Raw genomic sequence first — 19,205 nt, 5'->3', positions numbered from 1 at the left:
AAGGTAACTGTTTTCCTCAATTCTTTCAAGACACAGTTGGGTTCTTGGCTTTTAATATAAAATGTAAAGTAGTCAAAAACTTGTGCAGAAAATAAAAGGATTTCACAAATTGGAAAGGACAAGTTTTCTCTTGATAGTCAAACAGTTATGATGTAAAGCGGTCTCATTAAATCATAAGTACTTTAACCTTTTCTTGAAAGAACTGGAAGATTTAAAGATTTATAAAGAAATTTTGCCTAAACTAGGAAATGACTCATATTTGACATGTATTGAAATGATAATGCTGATTTCAATAGGCACTCTAAGAGCATTTTGCTCCCAGGAGAGTAATTCAGTCATGGTTACCTCTTTGCATTTAGATTTTAAACTTTCTTACTAAAGCTTTTAATGTGCTACTGTCTGCCAAAACATGGCAGAGTTACGCAGATACGATCAGGCAAAATAAAGGTTAGTAAAAAGATTATTTTTATAATTGCAGACACTAACTATGCAACAAACACATCAATCTGACATGTTCTCCAGAACCTCCTGTTTCAGCAGACTTGGATGCATCTATGGAATCCTTATTTAAATTCCATCTTTAATTTGTTAAATAAATCTTGAACTATCAAAGGGAAAAATGTGGGACTCTGAACAGTGACTATGATAAGAAAAATATAGAGAGCTATTGATACAAAGATCTGTAGATCTAAGGTTAGCATCGCTATGAGGCAAAAGTAAAGCAGTTTGGGTGCATGTGTTGTGCATTGTTATACTTTCAAATGTTTTGGTTTCTTTTACATTCATTTTTAACTATGAATTTTCTGGGTTTTCATTACTACTTTTGAAAAAACTTATATTCTTGTAACTTTCTTTTATACTCCACCTCAACTCTATTATACACCTTAACAGAGTTTTGTGTCTGGGAATATATACCTAAATGAGAGACGCAATGAATACTAGTAAATCAACACAAAACATATAGAATTAACTCCTACAGTTTTCCCAGACCTTAAAGACTTGATCTTGCATCTGCTGAAATCAATGAGAGTATTCCCATTAACTTCAAAGGGAACAGGATATAGCTCTTTTTTTAGTATACATTAGTTACAAACCAAAGAATCACAACTGTACGCCTGTTCTATGTAGACAATATTTTTAAAATGTAAAGTAAGCACGGCACATCTTGGCTAGAGAAACATTAGTTACTTTTTAATTATTTTTTTTAAAGTGTAACAGTCCACATTCATTTCTAGTGTAACTCAATAGTTCAATTGACTTCAGTGGAATTATACCAGGGATGAGTTTTCCCATAACACTTGTTCTTTATACTCAGTAAAGGAATAGCTAGCCTAAGGAGTTGATATATCTTGATTTTAGTAAGGTTTTTGACACAGTCCCAACTGACATTCTCATGAGCAAAATAGGGAAAAGTTGTCTAGAGGAAATTACTATAAGGTGGGTGCACAACTGGTTGAAAGACCATACTCAAAGAGTATTTATCTATGGTTCACAGTTAAACTAGTCCCATAGTGATAAGTCTTGGGTCCAGTACTATTTAATATTTTCATGTATGAGTTGGACAATGGAGTGGACAGTATGCTTATAACATTTGTGGATGATACCAAGCTGGGAGGGGTTGCAAGCATTTTGGATGACAGGATTAGAATTCAAGAGGATGAGAGGATTAGAATTAGAAGTCCAATTTGATAAATTGGACAATTGGTCTGAAATCAACAAAATGAATTTCAATAAAGACAAGTATTACACTTACGGGAAAATATCAAATGCACAACTATAAAATGCAGAATAACTGGCTATATGGAGTACTGCTGAAACAGATCCGGGGGTTATAGTGGCTCACAAATTGAATATAAGCCAATGTGATGCAGTTGGAAAAAGGCCAATATCATTCTGAAGTGTGTTAACAGCAGTGTTGTATGTAAGACACATGAAGTAATTGTCCTGTTCTACTCGGCACTTGTGAGGCCGCATCTGGATTACTGTGTCCAATTCTGGGTGCCACACTTTAGGAAAGACATGGAGAAACTGGAGAGAAACAAAAGGACAGAACAAAAATCTTTAAAGGTTTAGGAAACCTATGAGGAAAGACTAAAAACACTGCACACATCAGTCTTCAGACAAGAAGACTAAGAGGGGACCTGAGAACAATCAAATGTATTAAGGGCTATTATAAAGAGGACTGCGATCAATTGTTCTCCATGTCCACTGAAGGTAGGACAAAAAGTAATGGGATTTAATCTTCAGCAAGTGAGATTTAGGTTAGATATTAGGAAAATCTCTAGGGCTAGTTAAATTGTCTAACAGGCTTCCAAAGAAGGCTGTGGAATCCCCAATATTGGAGAATTTTAAGAACAAGTTGGATAACACCTCTTAGAAATGGTCTAAGGGCACGTCTTCACTACCCGCCAGATCGGCGAGTAGCGATCGATCTATCAGGGATCGATTTATCGCGTCTAGTGTAGACACGATAAAATCGATCCCCGATCACTCTGCTGTCGACTCCAGAACTCCACCGCAGTGAGAGGCGGAAGCGGAGTCGACGGGGGAGCGGCAGCGGTCGACTTGCCGCCGTCCTCACAGCCAGGTAAGTCGATCTAAAATATGCAACTTCAGCTACGCTATTCGCGTAGCTGAAGTTGCGTATCTTAGGTCGACACCCCCCCGTAGAGTACACCTAGCCTAAGTTTACTTGGTCCTGCCTCAGCACAGCAGGTTGGATTTGATGACCTCTCGAATGGCATGGTTTTAGTATTTCAAAGGGTGGTTCTTCAGGGTTAGCTGATTCTGTATAATATTCCCCTTTTTGTGAGAGGCCATCAGCCTTGCCATTCTTGTTGCCTGAATGATACGTGATTGTGAAATCAAATCTTGAGATGAACAGGGCCCAACCCAACTGCCGCTGATTTGGTACCTTGGCAGATCATAGGTATTCTAGATTCTTATGGTTGGTTAAGACTAGGATGGGGTGTTTGGCCCCCTCAAGGCAGTCTCACCAAGTCTCAAAATCAAGCCTTGATAGTGAGTAACTCCTTGTCTGCTATTTCATAATTGCATTTGGGTGGGGTGAGTTTTTGTGGAAAATACACACATGGATGAATCTTGCACTGGGCATCGCTCGTTGGGATAGTACTGCCCCGATGGCTACATCAGAGGCGTCAGTCTCAAGGACAATGGGTTGGTCAGGGTGGACCCCCCAGGGCACATGGGAAAGCTATCTTCAGGCACTCAAAGGCCTGGTGGGCCTCCTGGGGCCAAAGAAACCTTGCACGTTTATAAAGGATGGCAGTTAAGGGCTGTAACCTTTGAGAAGTTCAGAATAAACCTCCTATAAAAGATGGCAAACCCCTACGGACCTTTGGATGGTTCAAATGCTCTGGGGTTCGGCCTAAAATCAAATTGAAGATACCTTCTGAGGGTCCATCTGTAGTCTATGTACTGACAGGATGAACCCCCAAAATTTGATGGATGATTGGTCAAATATTCACTTTTCCAGTTTTGTAATAACGCATGCTGGCACAGCTGTGAGAGAACTTCATGGATATAGTGGTCATGGCTTGCTTGACTATGAGAATAGATTAAGATATTGTTTAGATATGCCACTACAAAACAGTCTAGGATATCTTGAAATATGTTGTTGATCGGGTGCTGGATGGCAGCAGGAGCACTAGTGAGCCCAAAGGATATTACCAAATATTCTAAGTGTCCATGCCCCATTCTAGAAGCTGTCTTCCACTCATCCCCCATCCTGATTCAAACTAGATGCTCCTCTAAGGTCCAGTTTGGTGAACACTCAAGATGACCATACTAAATTCAGGAGCTCTGGGATTAATGGTAAAATGTATCGATTGCACAAAGTCTCAAAGAGCCATCAGGTTTTTTCCAGAGAAAATACAGGGGCACCTACAGTTTTAGCTAGGTTTTACTGGAGGTGCTCCCTTCATGCTGCTAGCTCTGCTTTGGACATAGAATTTATATGCCTGAATAGAACTGTGGCTCTAGGCTGAAGGTCAATGGGGCAATCATAAACATGATGTGGGGGTAGCGAGTGTGCATTACATTTTTTGAAAACATCCTGATAGTCCTTTGTACTTCACAGGAAGTACTTCACAGGTCCATCATGCAGGATTGATGTTTCTAGGTACAACAGGGTTGCCATCACATGGGGGAACATCTGGTTTGCTCACGAAGGGGAACCCCCTGGCTTGGTTTCAAGGGTTTTGAGTTCTTGACTGAGAAGACAATTCTCCCTAAAAAAGCTTGACAGGAAGGCAGTGATGTGTTGGGACCACAGAATATGGGGATCATGACAGATGAGCCAAGGTGCCCCTAAAAATCAGGGTGAAAGGAAGTAGGGGTAAACCATAGTACTTCCCCATGCTCCCCAGTCGCCACCTGCAGGATCCTCAATTGCAGGGGAATCTGTAGTAGTGTAGATGGATAAGGAACACCTGGGTTAGCATAATCTTGGGGTTTCTTCCTGGTGGTACTCAGGCTCGAGTCTCCGACTGGGTGTGGGGTTAGTCTCTTCCCTGTCATCAGCTTAGCAGTGCGTTTGACAGGACATGTTACCACATTATCTGCTCCTCCATAACAGAAGTGGAGTTCTCCTGTCTTCTGTGCTCTCGTTCACCCAGTGACAGGCAGGTATGTTGGTATGGCTTGACCAAGGCTGAGCTCACTTGGGCCCTGAGGGCTAAGCTTTGAGTAAGGGTGAGAGGTAGGTCCTCCTATGTTCCAGTTTCCATTCATGCAGTCTGGTGTCTATCTGGATGCCCAGGTCCATGAACGCCTCTAAACTGGTGGTGGGGAGGTCCACCTGTGCCTGCTCATATTTTAGTTCTTTGCAAAGGCCAAGCCAAATCCGATGGATGAATACAGCATTATTCCAGGAAGTGTCTATGGCCAAGCATCTGACCTAGGCAACAGAGGAAGGACTAACCTCTGGGTTCACCTAAGCTTTGGTAAGGCAGTCTCTGCCATGCAGACTTTGTGAGGGTCATCAAAAATAATGGCAAAGCCTTATTTGAGTCACAGTTGGTCAGTACTGGGTTATTCTGTTCCAAAAATGGAGAGGCCCATGACAGGTCCTCCCCTGTGGGCAAGCTCAGTACTAGCTCCATCTTAACTTGATCTATGATGTACTCCTGGGGCTGAAACATAAACAGAAGTCTGCAATAGTTAATGAACCTGCAAAACTTACTGCAGATACTACCATCTCTCTTCTAGCAAAGGAACTCTGGGGCTAGTCACACAAGTTGGTGTTATAAGAGAAGCCGAGTGGTTACCCACAGTCGTGCTGAGCACTGTAGCTTGCTCCTGCAAGGAACGATTTCCTGCCTGCAGTTATCATACTTGGTCCCTCCATTTCTGGCTGGAGGGTAGCCATCTGTTCTTGTGGACTCAGAGGCCCCTGGGCGTGATAGCAGGGCTAGAGCTCCAGCAGTGTCCATACTCAGTCAAGAAGTTCAACAAGAAGTCCCAGAGGAGACGAGGTTGGCCTGAGAAAGCTATCAGGGCCCGTAACATGGGCTGTTTGACCTAGTGGTCACAGCCAGGAGTAGCGTTGGGGTCATGGTCACGCCAAGGGGCAAAGCCAGAATCAGCAACAGGAGTCAGGACAAGGAACAGGAACAGGCAGGAGGCGTGGTAGCAAGAACAAGGTCAGATAGGAGGAACAGGAGCAGGAGCCAGGCAAGGAGGCAGCGATTTGGTCTCAGAGCTCTGAGGCCTAGCAATCAGTTGCTCAGACAAGGGATGGGACAGGAACAGGAAATTTTATACCAGTGGTGTTTAATCAGCGGTCTGTTGTTAGTCATCTGACCCCACGGAGTCATTGGGTGTAGCTTCTAGTGGTGGGGTACTAGCAGCAGTTCCCTTATCAGCCCTCACAGCTCAGTGGTACATAGGGTAAGGCTCCCATAGCCCCCCAAGCCTGGGTTCAAAACTCATGGCACCTAACAAATATACACTTTAAAATCAAGTTGGTTGGAGAATGGCACTGAACTTTTTCCATAATGTTCAAGCAATCAGATCAATCTTGAGCCTTGTCTTCACTACAAAATAAAAGGTGTGTATTTAAGTTAGCTAACTCCAGTTAATATCCTAGTGAAGACAAGGCTGTAGTTTTCACATGAGTTAGAGTATTGGGGAACCTGGGGTTTAACACGACGCTCTAACGCATGTGAAAACAGACAGACTGCCTTGTCTCCACTAGGATTTTAACTTGAGTTAGCTAAATTTGATTTAAGAACACTCCATCTGTCGGCCCCGTGTAGACAAAGCTTGAGTCTGCTGAGGTTTCTGGAAACATCCAGTCCGCTACTCGACATAAATAATTGGTTTAACAGGTATTAGCAGAGTCTCGCCCATACTAACATTACTGCCTCTCTTTTCTGCATTCATACTCCCCCCCCCCCCTAATATTGGTAACTTGCCACCTTCCCATGCCTGCAAAATAGTAAAACTGATTCCTTTTATCATTTCCCGAGAGTTACATAAATGTAGGGACTACAAAAACATTACCAAACTAAAGGCCTCAATGCACACTGCCAGGAGATCAAAAGCCACATCTATTCTACAATATATCAAACAGGCTGCTGACATTATCATCCTTTATAGGAAGTTGTGGCCTACAGGTCGCAGTATGCAAGGCTCTATGCTGCTCTGAGCATTGCAGCAAAGAATTCAATCAATAGTCTCCCCAAGTCTCAATAGGTTGTACTTCCTTATTAGGGTATGTCTACACTACCCGCCGGATCGGCGGGCAGCGATCAATCCAGCGGGGATCGATTTATCATGTCTAGTCTAGACACGATAAATTGACCCCCCGGCGCTCTACCGTCGACTCCTGTACTCCAATGCTGCGAGAGGTGCAGGCAGAGTCAACTCACCGCGGTGAAGACACCACGGTAAGTCGATCTAAGTACGTCGACTTTGAAGTTGCGTAACTTAGATCGATTCCCCCCACCCTCCTGGTGTAGATGAGGGCTTAGAGAGGAGGGCAGCCACAAGCTGCATTACTAGAACTGCACTGTGGATAGCTCTGCCTCGAACAAATGAAGGACTAAATACTGGGAAGCTTTTTTTTTTAATTTCAAATTTAAAACTTTTTTTTAAGAAATCTGGTCCATTTGCTCTTCACTTGGCTATCCCAGCCTTTAGCAGCTTCTGACGCTAGTACAAAACGTGGCTGACAGTCATAGCAGTAATATAGCACCCTTTGAGTGTCTGAAGTGTAAAGTTCATTAGTTCTACCTTAAGATCACTCTTTTAATCCAACAGACAAAATTTTATTCACCCTACTATGCTGTCATCTCAGAAGAAAGAAAACTGAAAAAAAAAAAAATCAAGGACGGCTTGGATACTTCTATGAGTGAGGAGGATCAGCACTATAAATGCAAATCACAGTCAATACTATTTAACAAGTTGCAAGAATGCATTGAAGCCATTTCTTGATTGTATCGTTAACCAAGTAAACTTAAATAGTACAGGTAAAATAAACTAACTGAAGAAAAACATTTCAATACAGGACAATTAGTGTTGATGAAGTTATTAATTGAAGTTGGATTAAAAACAGAATTTAGTATGGTCTGTTGGGAATTCTAAGATATGCAACTAATTGAAAATATTTTAGTTTCTGTTGTATTTGTTGACTGATTTTTGTAAATACATTTAACAAAAAACCTTGCTTGAACCTCACAATCTCTTTTAAATCATTAAAAAGTTGATATGCCAAGGGAAAAATAATTTTTAAGTTGCAGGGGCTTTGTCTTTATAATTGTGTATGACACTTAATACAAATAAAAGTTCAGTGTTGTAAATGTACTTGCTCTGACCCTGACCCTGCAGAGAGTTCAGCACATGCTTAACTTTGCACATTATAAGTAGTCTGTCTCAAGCAACAGAACTATCCACAGTGCATAAACTTAAGCACATGCATATGTCTTTGCAGGATCGTGGCCTTTGTGCCTATATTTGAGTGAGATGTTGCCCTCTAGAGGCTATGATACTTACTACTAGTAGGAGTTCTCCTCTACCTCCAGTGCTAGAGCTTTGAGTTTGTGGGGCTTTTAGTCCTGCTTCACTAGGTTAAATGTGTGCAGTTGTGACAATGCTAAATTAGGGTTTATTTCAAAATCTGTGTCCAAATGTACTCAAATTACTTACATTTACTTTAAGGGCCTGATCCTATAATATTCCAAGAACTCCCAACTCCTGCAGGATCCCCCAATTTACCATTAATATTTTCCCTACAGTTTGGGTGCTTGTGCAGATATACCACTCTCACATTTCCTGCATTTAACCAAATGTGGCTTTTTTTTTATTTTACTCACCTGCACGCTAAGATGAATCCATTTCCTCACAAGAATTCTCCCCAGTGTCATTACTTTTATTGGCGGCTGCAAACCATTTACTGTGTGATAATAAAACATGGTCTCTTTTTCGGAGACTGTGAGTTTGAACACAGTCTGCCCATCAACGGCCTTTTCCATCACACACCTTTGGAAATAACCAAGAAAAACAACATAAGGTCAGAGGCACACAGACAGACACACTCAAGCCAAGGTGCTATGCAGTAAAGTGATGCTAACCAGAATGTATTAAAATAAAATGTTAAAAATACAACCTGAGAGGATGCTCAGTGGCAGAGATGTCACAGGATATACTACGCATAAGGAAAAATATTCCTATAACTTGAAAGGAGAATCTTTATTTGCAATTTATTCCCCACAGTCTCACTTCCTTTCTTCATGGATCTATGACAGAAAACATGGTGGCTGGCTATAGTCTGTAAAACTAATATTGAAACTTCTGGCTCATTAGTTTCTTTGCTGTACTTTTCCTACAAAGCTGCACAACACTGCATCCTGATAAGGCACTAAGCCACTAGCACGCTTTCTTTTAATTTTAATAAAGTGGATATATGTGCCAGAAGGCCAATATTTTCCCACAGAACAAGTGCAGCACAGTCACCAGCAGTGCAAGATTCCCCCACATTGATCTGTAGATATGCCTCAACCCTCTCTAGAGAACCCCCAAGTTGCAAGAAGATTGTTCAGTCAATCCTTAGCTTTTCTGCTGAGATATCAGGTTAGCACCAAATGCAACGTGGACACTGATGGACAAGGGACTTGACTGAGGCCACGCAAATTCATTTCACACATCTAGCTGTCCAAGTAGTTTTACCACATATAACCATGTTGTCGGAAGCTACGCAGCAGACAATAGGCTACATAAGAGGCTTCAGACAGTAAGGTATTTTAGGCACTACTGAGTGAGCAATCCAAAGCTTTACATTCCATTGTCAATCCATTAAGCCATTCAGGCAGAATTCAACTCACTCATCCATGAACATGTACATGAAGAGCCAGATTCTGAGCTCAACTACACTGGAGTAAATCAGAAGTTACATCAGTTTTACACTCATATCTCCATAGACCTCACTGGAGCAAGAGAAATAAGAATTTGTTCCAATAAACTTTATTTGCTACTAAACCTCATTCCTTTATGTTGTCCATTCTCCCCCCTACACACAAAAGTATCACAGCAGCTGGCTTATTGGTAAAGGTACCTTTGTCATTAACTGACTCGCATTTAAAACCACTAAGGGAAAAATAAATGGATTTTGACTGTTACTCTTTTTAGCCCCCAGGGATGTTGTCAATAAAATTTACTTGCCAAACACAGACTCCTATTTTCCAAGCTTACTAAAAACACATTTCTTAATATATTGTTGATTGGCCTTCTCACTGTTTTGTTTGCCTGTAAACATGCTAGTTTTGGTAGATAATCAATGTGAGGGAAGGCACAGCTAAGTAGCAAAATATTTAGGAACTGGATTTACCCAGTTTCTGGATAAACAATAGTTGGATAATCCAGGATTTGTTTATTTTACTTATCTAAAACAAACACCCCCCACATTTTTTTTATCCCCACAGGTGTCATGACTTTAAGAAGGGAAGTGACCTTGATGTACTGAATTTTGAAAACTGGAAATTACAGATATTAATTGTGACCCACCTGTGAAAAAAAGAGGAAGAAAGTGAGATGTGTGTGTGAGGGAGAAATGATGTCAATAAAGGTGAAATAGGCATAACAGTATCAGTTCTGGTTAGGAATGGTACTTTGCATTCCAACCAGACCTTTAAAAAGGAACAGCCATTCTCTGTGACTGTTCCAACTTCCTGGTAAAACACATCCCCAGGGAGTTACTTCCTGACTCCGAAATTCTTAGAATGCACACCTCTCTGATACTCAGAAAGAAAATAGCATCCAGAATGTGTATGGTGTTGTGGGGGAGTGAGAAGGGAAGAGAGGACAGACCAGGAAAGGGTGGTGGGGGTGGGTGATCACTGCTTTATTGTCCAAAAGCAGAGAAATGCAAAGCTTTTAAAATTACAGATGCAATCATTACATAAAGACAACTTTCTATATTATATGGAATCTCAGTGTTTCTCTTTTTTCTTGCTATTCTTTCTTCAGTTTCTCAAAATGCTAACTTAAAAAGGGGACCTATAAATATAAATACAAAACATGTATGTTAACAGAACATGAAGATTGTAAACTTAGGCCTGGTCTACACTAGGAGGTTATGTCGAATTTAGCAGCGTTAAATCGAATTAACCCTGCACCCGTCCACACAACGAAGCTATTTAGTTCAACATAGAGGTCTCCTAAATTCGATTTCTGTACTCCTCCCCAACGAGGGGAGTAGCGCTAAATTCGACATGGCCATGTCGAATTAGGGTAGGTGTGGATGGAATTCGACGCTAATAGCTCCGGGAGCTATCCCACAGTGCACCACTCTGTTGACGCTCTGGACAGCAGTCCGAGCTCGGATGCTCTGACCAGCCACACAGGAAAAGCCCCGGGAAAATTTGAATTCCTTTTCCTGTCTGGCCAGTTTGAATCTCATTTCCTGTTTGGACATCGTGGCGAGCTCAGCAGCACTGGCAACGATGCAGAGCTCTCCAGCAGAAGTGACCGTGCAATCCCAGAATAGAAAGAGGGCCCCAGCATGAACTGATCGGGAAGTCTTGGATCTGATCGCTGTGTGGGGCGATGAGTCCGTGCTTTTGGAGCTGCGATCGAAAAGGCGGAATGCAAAGATCTACGAGAAGATCTCAAAAGCCATGAGAGAGAGAGGATACAGCCGGGATGCAACTCAGTGCCGCGTGAAAATCAAGGAGCTGAGACAAGGGTACCAGAAGACCAAAGAGGCAAATGGACGCTCCGGATCCCAGCCCCAGACATGCCGTTTCTACGAGGCACTGCATTCCATTCTAGGTGCGGCCGCAACCACTACCCCACCACTGACCGTGGACTCAGAGGATGGGATATTGTCGAGGGCCGCTTCCTCGGAGATGTTAGCGGATGGGGAAGATAAGGAAGGAGATGAGGAGGACGAGGCAGTCGACAGCGCTTACAACGCTGATTTTCCAGACAGCCAGGATCTCTTCATCACCCTCACAGAGATCCCCTACCAACCGTCCCCAGGCATTAACCCGGACCCTGAATCAGTGGAAGGATCAGTCGGTAAGTGTTGTAAACATGTAAACATTTAATTTGAACAGAACAGGAACATTAACAATGGGTTTTTAATGATTGGTTTGCCCTAGGCGCTTAACGTTTAAGTCCTTGGCAGTGCAACTACTGCAAAAGAATCTAACAATGTCCAGTTTATCATGATTAGTTTGCCCTAGGCGCTCTACTTTTCAGTCCTTGCCAGTGCAGCTACTGGAAAATAAGGTCTATATGTCCGGGGATAGAGCTGAAATCCTCATGGGACATCTCCACGAAGCTCTCCTGGAGGTAATTGGAAAGCCTTTGCATGAGGTTCCTGGGGAGAGTGGCCTTATTGTGTCCTCCGTGGTAGGAAACTTTTCCGCGCCAGGCTACCATCAAGTACTCTGGTATCATTGCCTTGCAGAGCATGGCGGCATACGGCCCTGGTTTTTGCAGGCTTTCACGCAGCATCCGTTCTTTCTCTGTCTCAGAAATCCCCAGCAGAGTGATGTCGCTCATGGTGACCTGCTTAGAATTAGGGGAATGTTACTATTGGGACTGCTTGCCTGTTCCTTTACAGAACTGTAACCGGCGGTTTACAGCCACGCGGTGGAGGCGGGAGAGGGGCAGCATACAGGGATCTTTCCTGGGGACAGCCACGAGGGGGTGGGACAGGGGCTGAGTTCATGCTTTCTGGATTGCCGGCAGCAGGAACTGGCCAACGCTAGGGGCATTGCTTTGAATGGGAAAGGAGGGCACTGCTATAATTTAAGTTTTAAGCAGCCAAAAGTCTACGGCTTACCATGTCAGCCTGCTACCCGAATTCCACTGTCCTGCCCCGCTTGTCTGATCTCCACTGCAAGACCCCAGGCACTGAATGCGAAGGCCGAAAATTCGACCTTGTCCTGAGTGCGCATGTGATAGGTGCTGTGCATGGTCTTGTTCACAGAGAAAGACTATGTTCATTGTTCACAAAAATTTATCTTTTTGAGGAATTCACTTCCTTTTTCCCATCCCACAGCTGCGACTGTCTCCCGACCTACCCTGGCATCCCCCTCCCAGAGGCTGGCGCAGATTAGGCGGAGAAAGAAAAGGACACGGGACGACATGTTATCAGAATTTATGGGCTGCTCCCGAGCCGAGGCAGCCCAGCAGACCCAGTGGAGGGAGAACATGTCGCAATACCATCGATCAAACATTTAACGGGAGGAGAGGTGGCAGCAGGAAGACCAGCAGGCGACTCAAACGCTGCTTGGACTAATGAGGGAGCAAACGGACACGCTCCGGCGCCTTGTGGATGTTCTGCAGGACCGGAGGCAGGAGGACAGAGCCCCGCTGCAGTCTCTGTCTAACCGCCCTCCCCCGCCACAAAGTCCCATACCCCCCTCACCCAAAGGCCCAAGAAGGAGGGGCGGCAGGGGCCGTGAAAACTGTCACTCCACCCCTGCAGACTGCTCGAGTACCAGAAGGCTCTCATTCCCCAAAATTTGATAAGTCCTTTCCTTCCCGCCTCACCCAAGCCCCCGTCCCAGTTTCATCCCCTAACTGTGTAGTTGCTAACAAAAAATACGTTTCTGTTAATTACTGTTTCCATCATGTTCTTTTAGAGGAGAGTGTGTTTGAAGGGTGGAAGGGGGTTGGTAATTGGAGAGCACAGTCACCTTTACCAGGGTGCAGACACGGGGGCAGGTTCAGCAGCAGGTCACACACACATTGCAGTCACTAGGCACCCTGGTCAGTCTGGGAGGTGGTTTTCATGTTCTGTGGTGGGGGGGGGAAGCTATGTGACTTTGTGGCAGGGGAGGGCGGTTAGAGATCTTATGCAGCAGTTCTTTACCTTGGATCACAAGCCACGCAGCAGGGGATCTGTAACCGTCCTCCCCCACCACAAAGTCACATAGAGCGGTCCGCAGTGGTGGACTGGTTGTTTCAATGGAGCCTGCCACCCCTCCTTTTTGGGACTCTGTGTGTGGGGGCTATGTGACTTTGTGGTGAGGGAGGACGGTTACAGATCCCCTGCTGCGTGGCTCTGTGATCCAAGGTAAAGAACTGCTGCATAAGATCTCTAACCGCCCTCCCCCGCCACAAAGTCACATAGCCCCCACACACAGAGTCCCGAAAAGGAGGGGTGGCAGGCTCCGTTGAAACAACCAGTCCACCACTGCGGACCGCTCTAGGAGCCAGAGCCTGTCATTCCTCGAGTTTAGAAGCGTTCTTTCCATCACTACGCCCGCTCCCCACCACAGTCTGCGTCCCAGTTTCAACTGTTTACCGCGAAACCCGTAATAAAGAAAACGGGGTTCATTAACAAAGTTCCATTTATTTTATTTTTAAACGTGGGTTGGAAGGGGGGGGACGGGGTGAACGGGGTATGTAGCTGGAGAGGATAGTCAATATTAACAGGGTAAAGAAACGGGAGCAGGTTCAGCTTCTCTTTAAACAAACTTAATAGTCACAGGTTACCCTGCTCACTGAGGAACCTAGCTTTCAAAGCCTCCCGGATGCACAGCGCGTCCCGCTGGACTCTTCTAATCGCCCGGCTGTCTGGCTGGGCGTAATCAGCAGCCAGGCTATTTGCCTCAACCTCCCACCCCGCCATAAAGGTCTCCCCTTTGCTCTCACAGAGATTGTGGAGCACACAGCAAGCTGCAATAACAACGGGGATATTGGTTTCGCTGAGATCAGAGCGAGTCAGTAAGCTTCTCCATCTCCCCTTGAGACGTCCAAAAGCACACTCCACCACCATTCTGCACTTGCTCAGACAGTAGTTGAAGAGTTCTTTTTCAGTGTCCAGGGCGCCTGTATAGGGCTTCATGAGCCAGGGCATTAGCGGGTAGGCTGGGTCCCCGAGGATCACTATAGGCATCTCCACATCCCCAAGAGTTATTTTGTGGTCCGGGAAGTAAATTCCTTCCTGCAGCCGTCTAAACAGACCAGAGTTCCTGAAAACGCAAGCGTCATGAACCTTGCCCGGCCATCCGACGTTGATGTTGGTAAAACGTCCCCTATGGTTCACCAGTGCTTGCAGCACCATTGAAAAGTAGCCCTTTCGCTTAATGTACTGGCTGGCCTGGTGGTCCGGTCCCAGGATAGGGATGTGAGTTCCATCTATAGCCCCACCGCAGTTTGGGAATCCCATCGCGGCGAAGCCATCTATGATGACCTGCATGTTTCCAAGGGTCACTACCTTTGACAGCAGTAGCTCAACAATTGCGTTGGCTACTTGCATCACAGCAACCCCCACGGTAGATTTGCCCATGCCAAAGTGGTTCGCGACTGACCGGTAGCTGTCTGGCATTGCAAGCTTCCAGAGGGCTATGGCCACTCGCTTCTGGACAGTCAGGGCTGCTCGCATCCGGGTGTCCTTGCGCTTCAGGGCAGGGGACAGCAACTCACAAAGTTCCAGGAAAGTTCCCTTCCGCATCCGAAAGTTTTGCAGCCACTATGATTCATCCCAGACCTGCAGCACTATGTGGTCCCACCAGTCCGTGCTTGTTTCCTGGGCCCAGAATCGCCGTTCCACAACATCAACATGACCCATTGCCACCATGATGTTCACGGCGCAGGGTCCCGTGCTTTGTGACAGGTCTGTGCCCCTCTCAGACTTCATGTCCTCACCGCGCTGACGTAGCCTCCTCGCCTGATTTCTCAGCATCTGCCTCTGGAAAAGGTGTACGATAAGGTGCGAGATGTTGACAACGGCCATAACTGCAGCGATGGTCGCAGCGGGCTCCATGCTCGCAGTGCTGTGGCGTCCGCGCTGTCACTGACCAGAAAAGCACGCGAAATGATTGCCCGCCGGCGCTTTCAGGGAGGGAGGGCGGGAGTGACGGTTGGATGACGACAGTTACCCAAAACCACCCTCGACACATTTTTTTCCCCAGCAGGCATTGGGGGCTCGACCCAGAATTCCAATGGGCAGCGGGGACTGCGGGAACTGTGGGATAGCTGCCCACAGTGCACCGCTTCCAATGTCGACGCTTGCCCCGTTGGTGTGGACTCACAAAGTCGAATTACTGTCCTTAGTGTGGATACACACGTTCGACTTTGTAATATCGATTCCACATATTCGATTTAAGTAAAATCGAACTACTCTCGTAGTGTAGACATACCCTTAGTAAATACACATTCAACCTTAATTCTGCATCTTTGGGTGCGTATTTGTCTTTCTATTATGGAGTCTTCCGGTCTCTCGACATTACATTCCTGAGTTCTATTCCTAGCTCTGGGAGCAAAGTGGGATCACGTGGTTAGAGCACATTTCAAACAGCACAGGCAAGCACACATATTTGGTAGATTCATTCTGAAAGACTGTGTGGAAAAATGGATGAGACTTGGGTCTGTTATATTTGAGATCAGAGTTCTATTCCAACACTGCCTGAAGTACTTGGGTAAATTTTCAGTTAAGCTAGTTGTAAAATGGGTGACTAATACTTTCCTGTCTCCTTAAATGTTGCAAGGCAGTTGTGTGAAGCCTTGGTCAGTTTGGCTCCCACTTCAGTGCACCTTCTGTTACGGCAAATGGGGTTTGGAGTGTCTCTCTGTCCTATAAAGATTTTTTTCTGAGACACAGGCAGGGCCTACTACTGCTATGAGCATGTAAGGAAAGGTTCACTACACACCCAGTATAACAAAATGGAAAAATGCAGTTCTGTCAGCTCTGGTGATGTTGTCTTTTGTGTGGTGGACTACATGCCTGCTGAGTCAGACTTCAGAGCCTGTTTGTGTGGCACTAAGCGGTTGACTGGCCTTCTGTGTGACTAGGCTGGTCCAATGTGTCTATCTGCACAATACTCCAAGCACTCCCTCTGTCTGATGATGTGCTGAGCTTTTGTTCCAAGTTCACTCTACTATACCACCAGTTTGTAATTAACCATGGTCTAGCAGCATAACATACGTGTATATGTACTGAACATCTATTGCCAAAGTCACAGAAACTGTGCATATGGCTCATTGGGGTGGTCCAGGTGCAGGGAGAGTGGGGCTTGTCAGGAAGGGTTCTAGGCTTGGTGGGAAGGTCTGGGTATGAGGGGGGGGGGGGTCTCCCCCTGAGGAGCCATGGGTACAGGAGGCATGTGGGGGAAGCAGTTTGCAGAGCTTCCTACAGAAGGAGGAGAAATCAGGGGGTGGGTCTGACACAGCCCCGGATGCCATGCAGGGGAAGAGGAAGTCCCATCTTCCCCAGCTCAGGCAGGACTAGAAGCTGAGCCTAGCGCAGGGTAGGAGCCACTAGCTGGGTCTTCCCCAGTCCCACCCCCGCCTCACAGTGATTTACCTGGGCACCCGAAACATACTGCTGGGGAGAGTTGTATGACCGCTCTTGTGGCTTCCCTTTGCTATCCCATCAGAAAGTCATTTTTCTGTGGGGAAGCAAAGAAATCTGTGGCGGGGACATAAATTCTGCACATGCACAGTGGCGCAGAATTCCCACAGGAGTAATACTTGAGCACTTTGCTGTATCAGGGCTACAATTATTCCTTGAGATCAAGTTGAAGGGGCTTTACATTTGGTTCTGTCTGAAGGTTCTATCCTTATAACCATGTCATCTGTATGTATGTAGACATTGGTTTGTTACAGAGCAGCTCCCCAGGCTGGACTTTAACGTCTGTGGATTTCAGATGCTCAAGAGGCACTGGTCTTTACAGGTACCGTATGTAATATACTGTCACAGTAGTTAAAACCTATAACTCCCTGCAACTGTATCACAGCTGAGTTTCTCCTTTAGCACAAGGGGTAAAGACCTGCACTTTTGTTGCTGTAGGTCTCAGGTTCAACCACTGATTTTGACCACAAGATCAATACATGTATGTGGTCCCCGGCTTAAGGCAAGGGCTTAAATGTAATTACGCATTGCATCTTAACATGTTGTGTGCTTAAAACACCATAGCTCTGCGATGCTGTATGAAAATCAAGAAGTGAAAATGACTAGAAACAAAAGAAAAAAAATTTTCTAGTGTTTTTTGTCTAAGCTGAGTAAAGTACAAATATATAAACAATCACTATCTATAATGGTACAGAGGAGCATATTAGATTTTAACATTCCAAAGATATGGAAACATTTTATTTTTAATGTATGTTCACCATGAACATATTCTGCTTTTCGCATACTATACTTTAAAGGTCAGCTGCAAGGAGAAAAATTTGGGGGATTGAGCTTTTCTTTATGATGTATAAAGGCAGCCTGAGAGGCTGGTATTTTTTAAACAACCTGCTTGTGTTTTACATTAGATTCAGGTCCTCTCCAGGCTGAAAGACTGATAGGAGAACTAATATAATGATATCACGTTTTCTAGAAGAGTGAAATTTAAGCAATCGAAACAAGAAGCAATTTTTAGTCAGTTTTTAAAACTTCATTTTTTAACACTTATTCAAACTTCAATGACTAACATTTGGAATAAAATAAGCCTTTGTTAAAAGGTTTAGCACCTTTCAAATTCAATAAACATCTCTCAACCTTTCACCAACAGAATATGGTCCACTAAGAGATATTACCTTATCCACCTTGTCTATCCCTAAACCTGGAAGAAATCCTCCAACAAAACGGTGACAGCCAGACTTTATACTCCTGATATTTCTACTTTTTTTAAAGCAGAGCAGGGAGGTTAATGTTAAATCATCTTCATCCATCTTAAAAACAAAGCAAAAAAGGGAACAACCCCCTTTTTCTTTTTCTTTTTATTTACAAATATTTAAAAAAAGTTTATATAAATTATGATCCAATACATTTAACTGAAAAAATGAATATGGGTTTGTATATAAATATCTCCATTGAAATTAATGGCATTACTCATGAGTAAACACTGCAGGAACAGACTTCATGTGCCTTAATATTTGAAGAGCATGAAGCCCCAATCTGAAATATAATTTTTAAAATGTCTTACAGTTTCCTACAGTGCACCTTTGTTAAATGTTTAATAGCACAGTAATAGCAGCCTTGACTACCATGGTTTTTCAGAGCACCATGAAAGTAAACACATGCAACACTACTTACATTACACCTTCTTGCTCAGGTTTCAGCCACACAGTTAATGTAAATGATTCTGCGAGCCTCTGAGAACGGGGAACAGAAAAACAATCCTTGTGATTACGAAAAATAAAACTTAGAGAGTTGATGGAGGAGCCTGGATGTAAATCATTCTTGTCTTCTGAGATACAAGTGCCAAGGCCTGTTGAGAAAAGTGCAGTGTAGGAGGCAGGTGAAGATCTATATGGACACTCCTGAATACAAAACCGCTGGGTACAGGACTGAATACTTTCAACAGCTATAGAACTGTGACAAAAAGTACTTCGGTCTGGCAATCCACACGTTGCTTGAGTTGGCACAATAGACACATTCTTGAAAGCTCCCACATTTTCTAGCTTGGGGAAATGTCCCTGTGAGCTAACCAACGATAAGAAGGCGTAATAAGCTAAAAGTAATGTTTCAATGGCATGAAATAGGAAGCCACCACCCAAGGAAAGAACCAGGCAATTCATGTTTACAAAAAAATCTCCTGCGGATAAAGAATCCCTAAATAAATAATATCATCCATCTCAGCAACACTGCTTTCAAGTAGCGTGGTTCTAAAATGATGCAGAGTTTCATCTTTGGGAAACCAAGGCAGGTTTGCATTCTTGGAGGACACGGATGTTCTTCTGGCCAATGGCACAGAAATGGGTGACCGCCAGCATCTGTAAACCAAGACAAACAAACAGTG

General features: G+C 44.3%; 1 protein-coding gene across 1 annotated transcript in view; it reads right to left on the bottom strand.

The window, feature by feature from the left end:
- The window catches only part of USH2A (usherin), a 558,238-nt gene extending 539,254 nt beyond the window's left edge, over positions 1-18,984 (bottom strand). The window contains exons 1-2 of the mRNA XM_026657662.2: positions 18,500-18,984; positions 8,337-8,502 (exon numbers count right to left, since the gene is read on the bottom strand). Of these exons, the coding sequence (XP_026513447.1) occupies positions 8,337-8,502; positions 18,500-18,984 (651 nt within the window). The remainder of the gene's footprint in view (positions 1-8,336; positions 8,503-18,499) is intronic.
- Positions 18,985-19,205: the final 221 nt, after the last annotated feature.

Source organism: Terrapene carolina, unplaced genomic scaffold, assembly GCF_002925995.2.
Source record: "Terrapene carolina triunguis isolate 2854851 unplaced genomic scaffold, T_m_triunguis-2.0 Scaffold262, whole genome shotgun sequence".
Classification (NCBI taxonomy): domain Eukaryota; kingdom Metazoa; phylum Chordata; order Testudines; family Emydidae; genus Terrapene; species Terrapene triunguis.
Note: the sequence above shows the minus strand (reverse complement) of the source record. Positions and strands in the feature narration are given on the sequence as shown.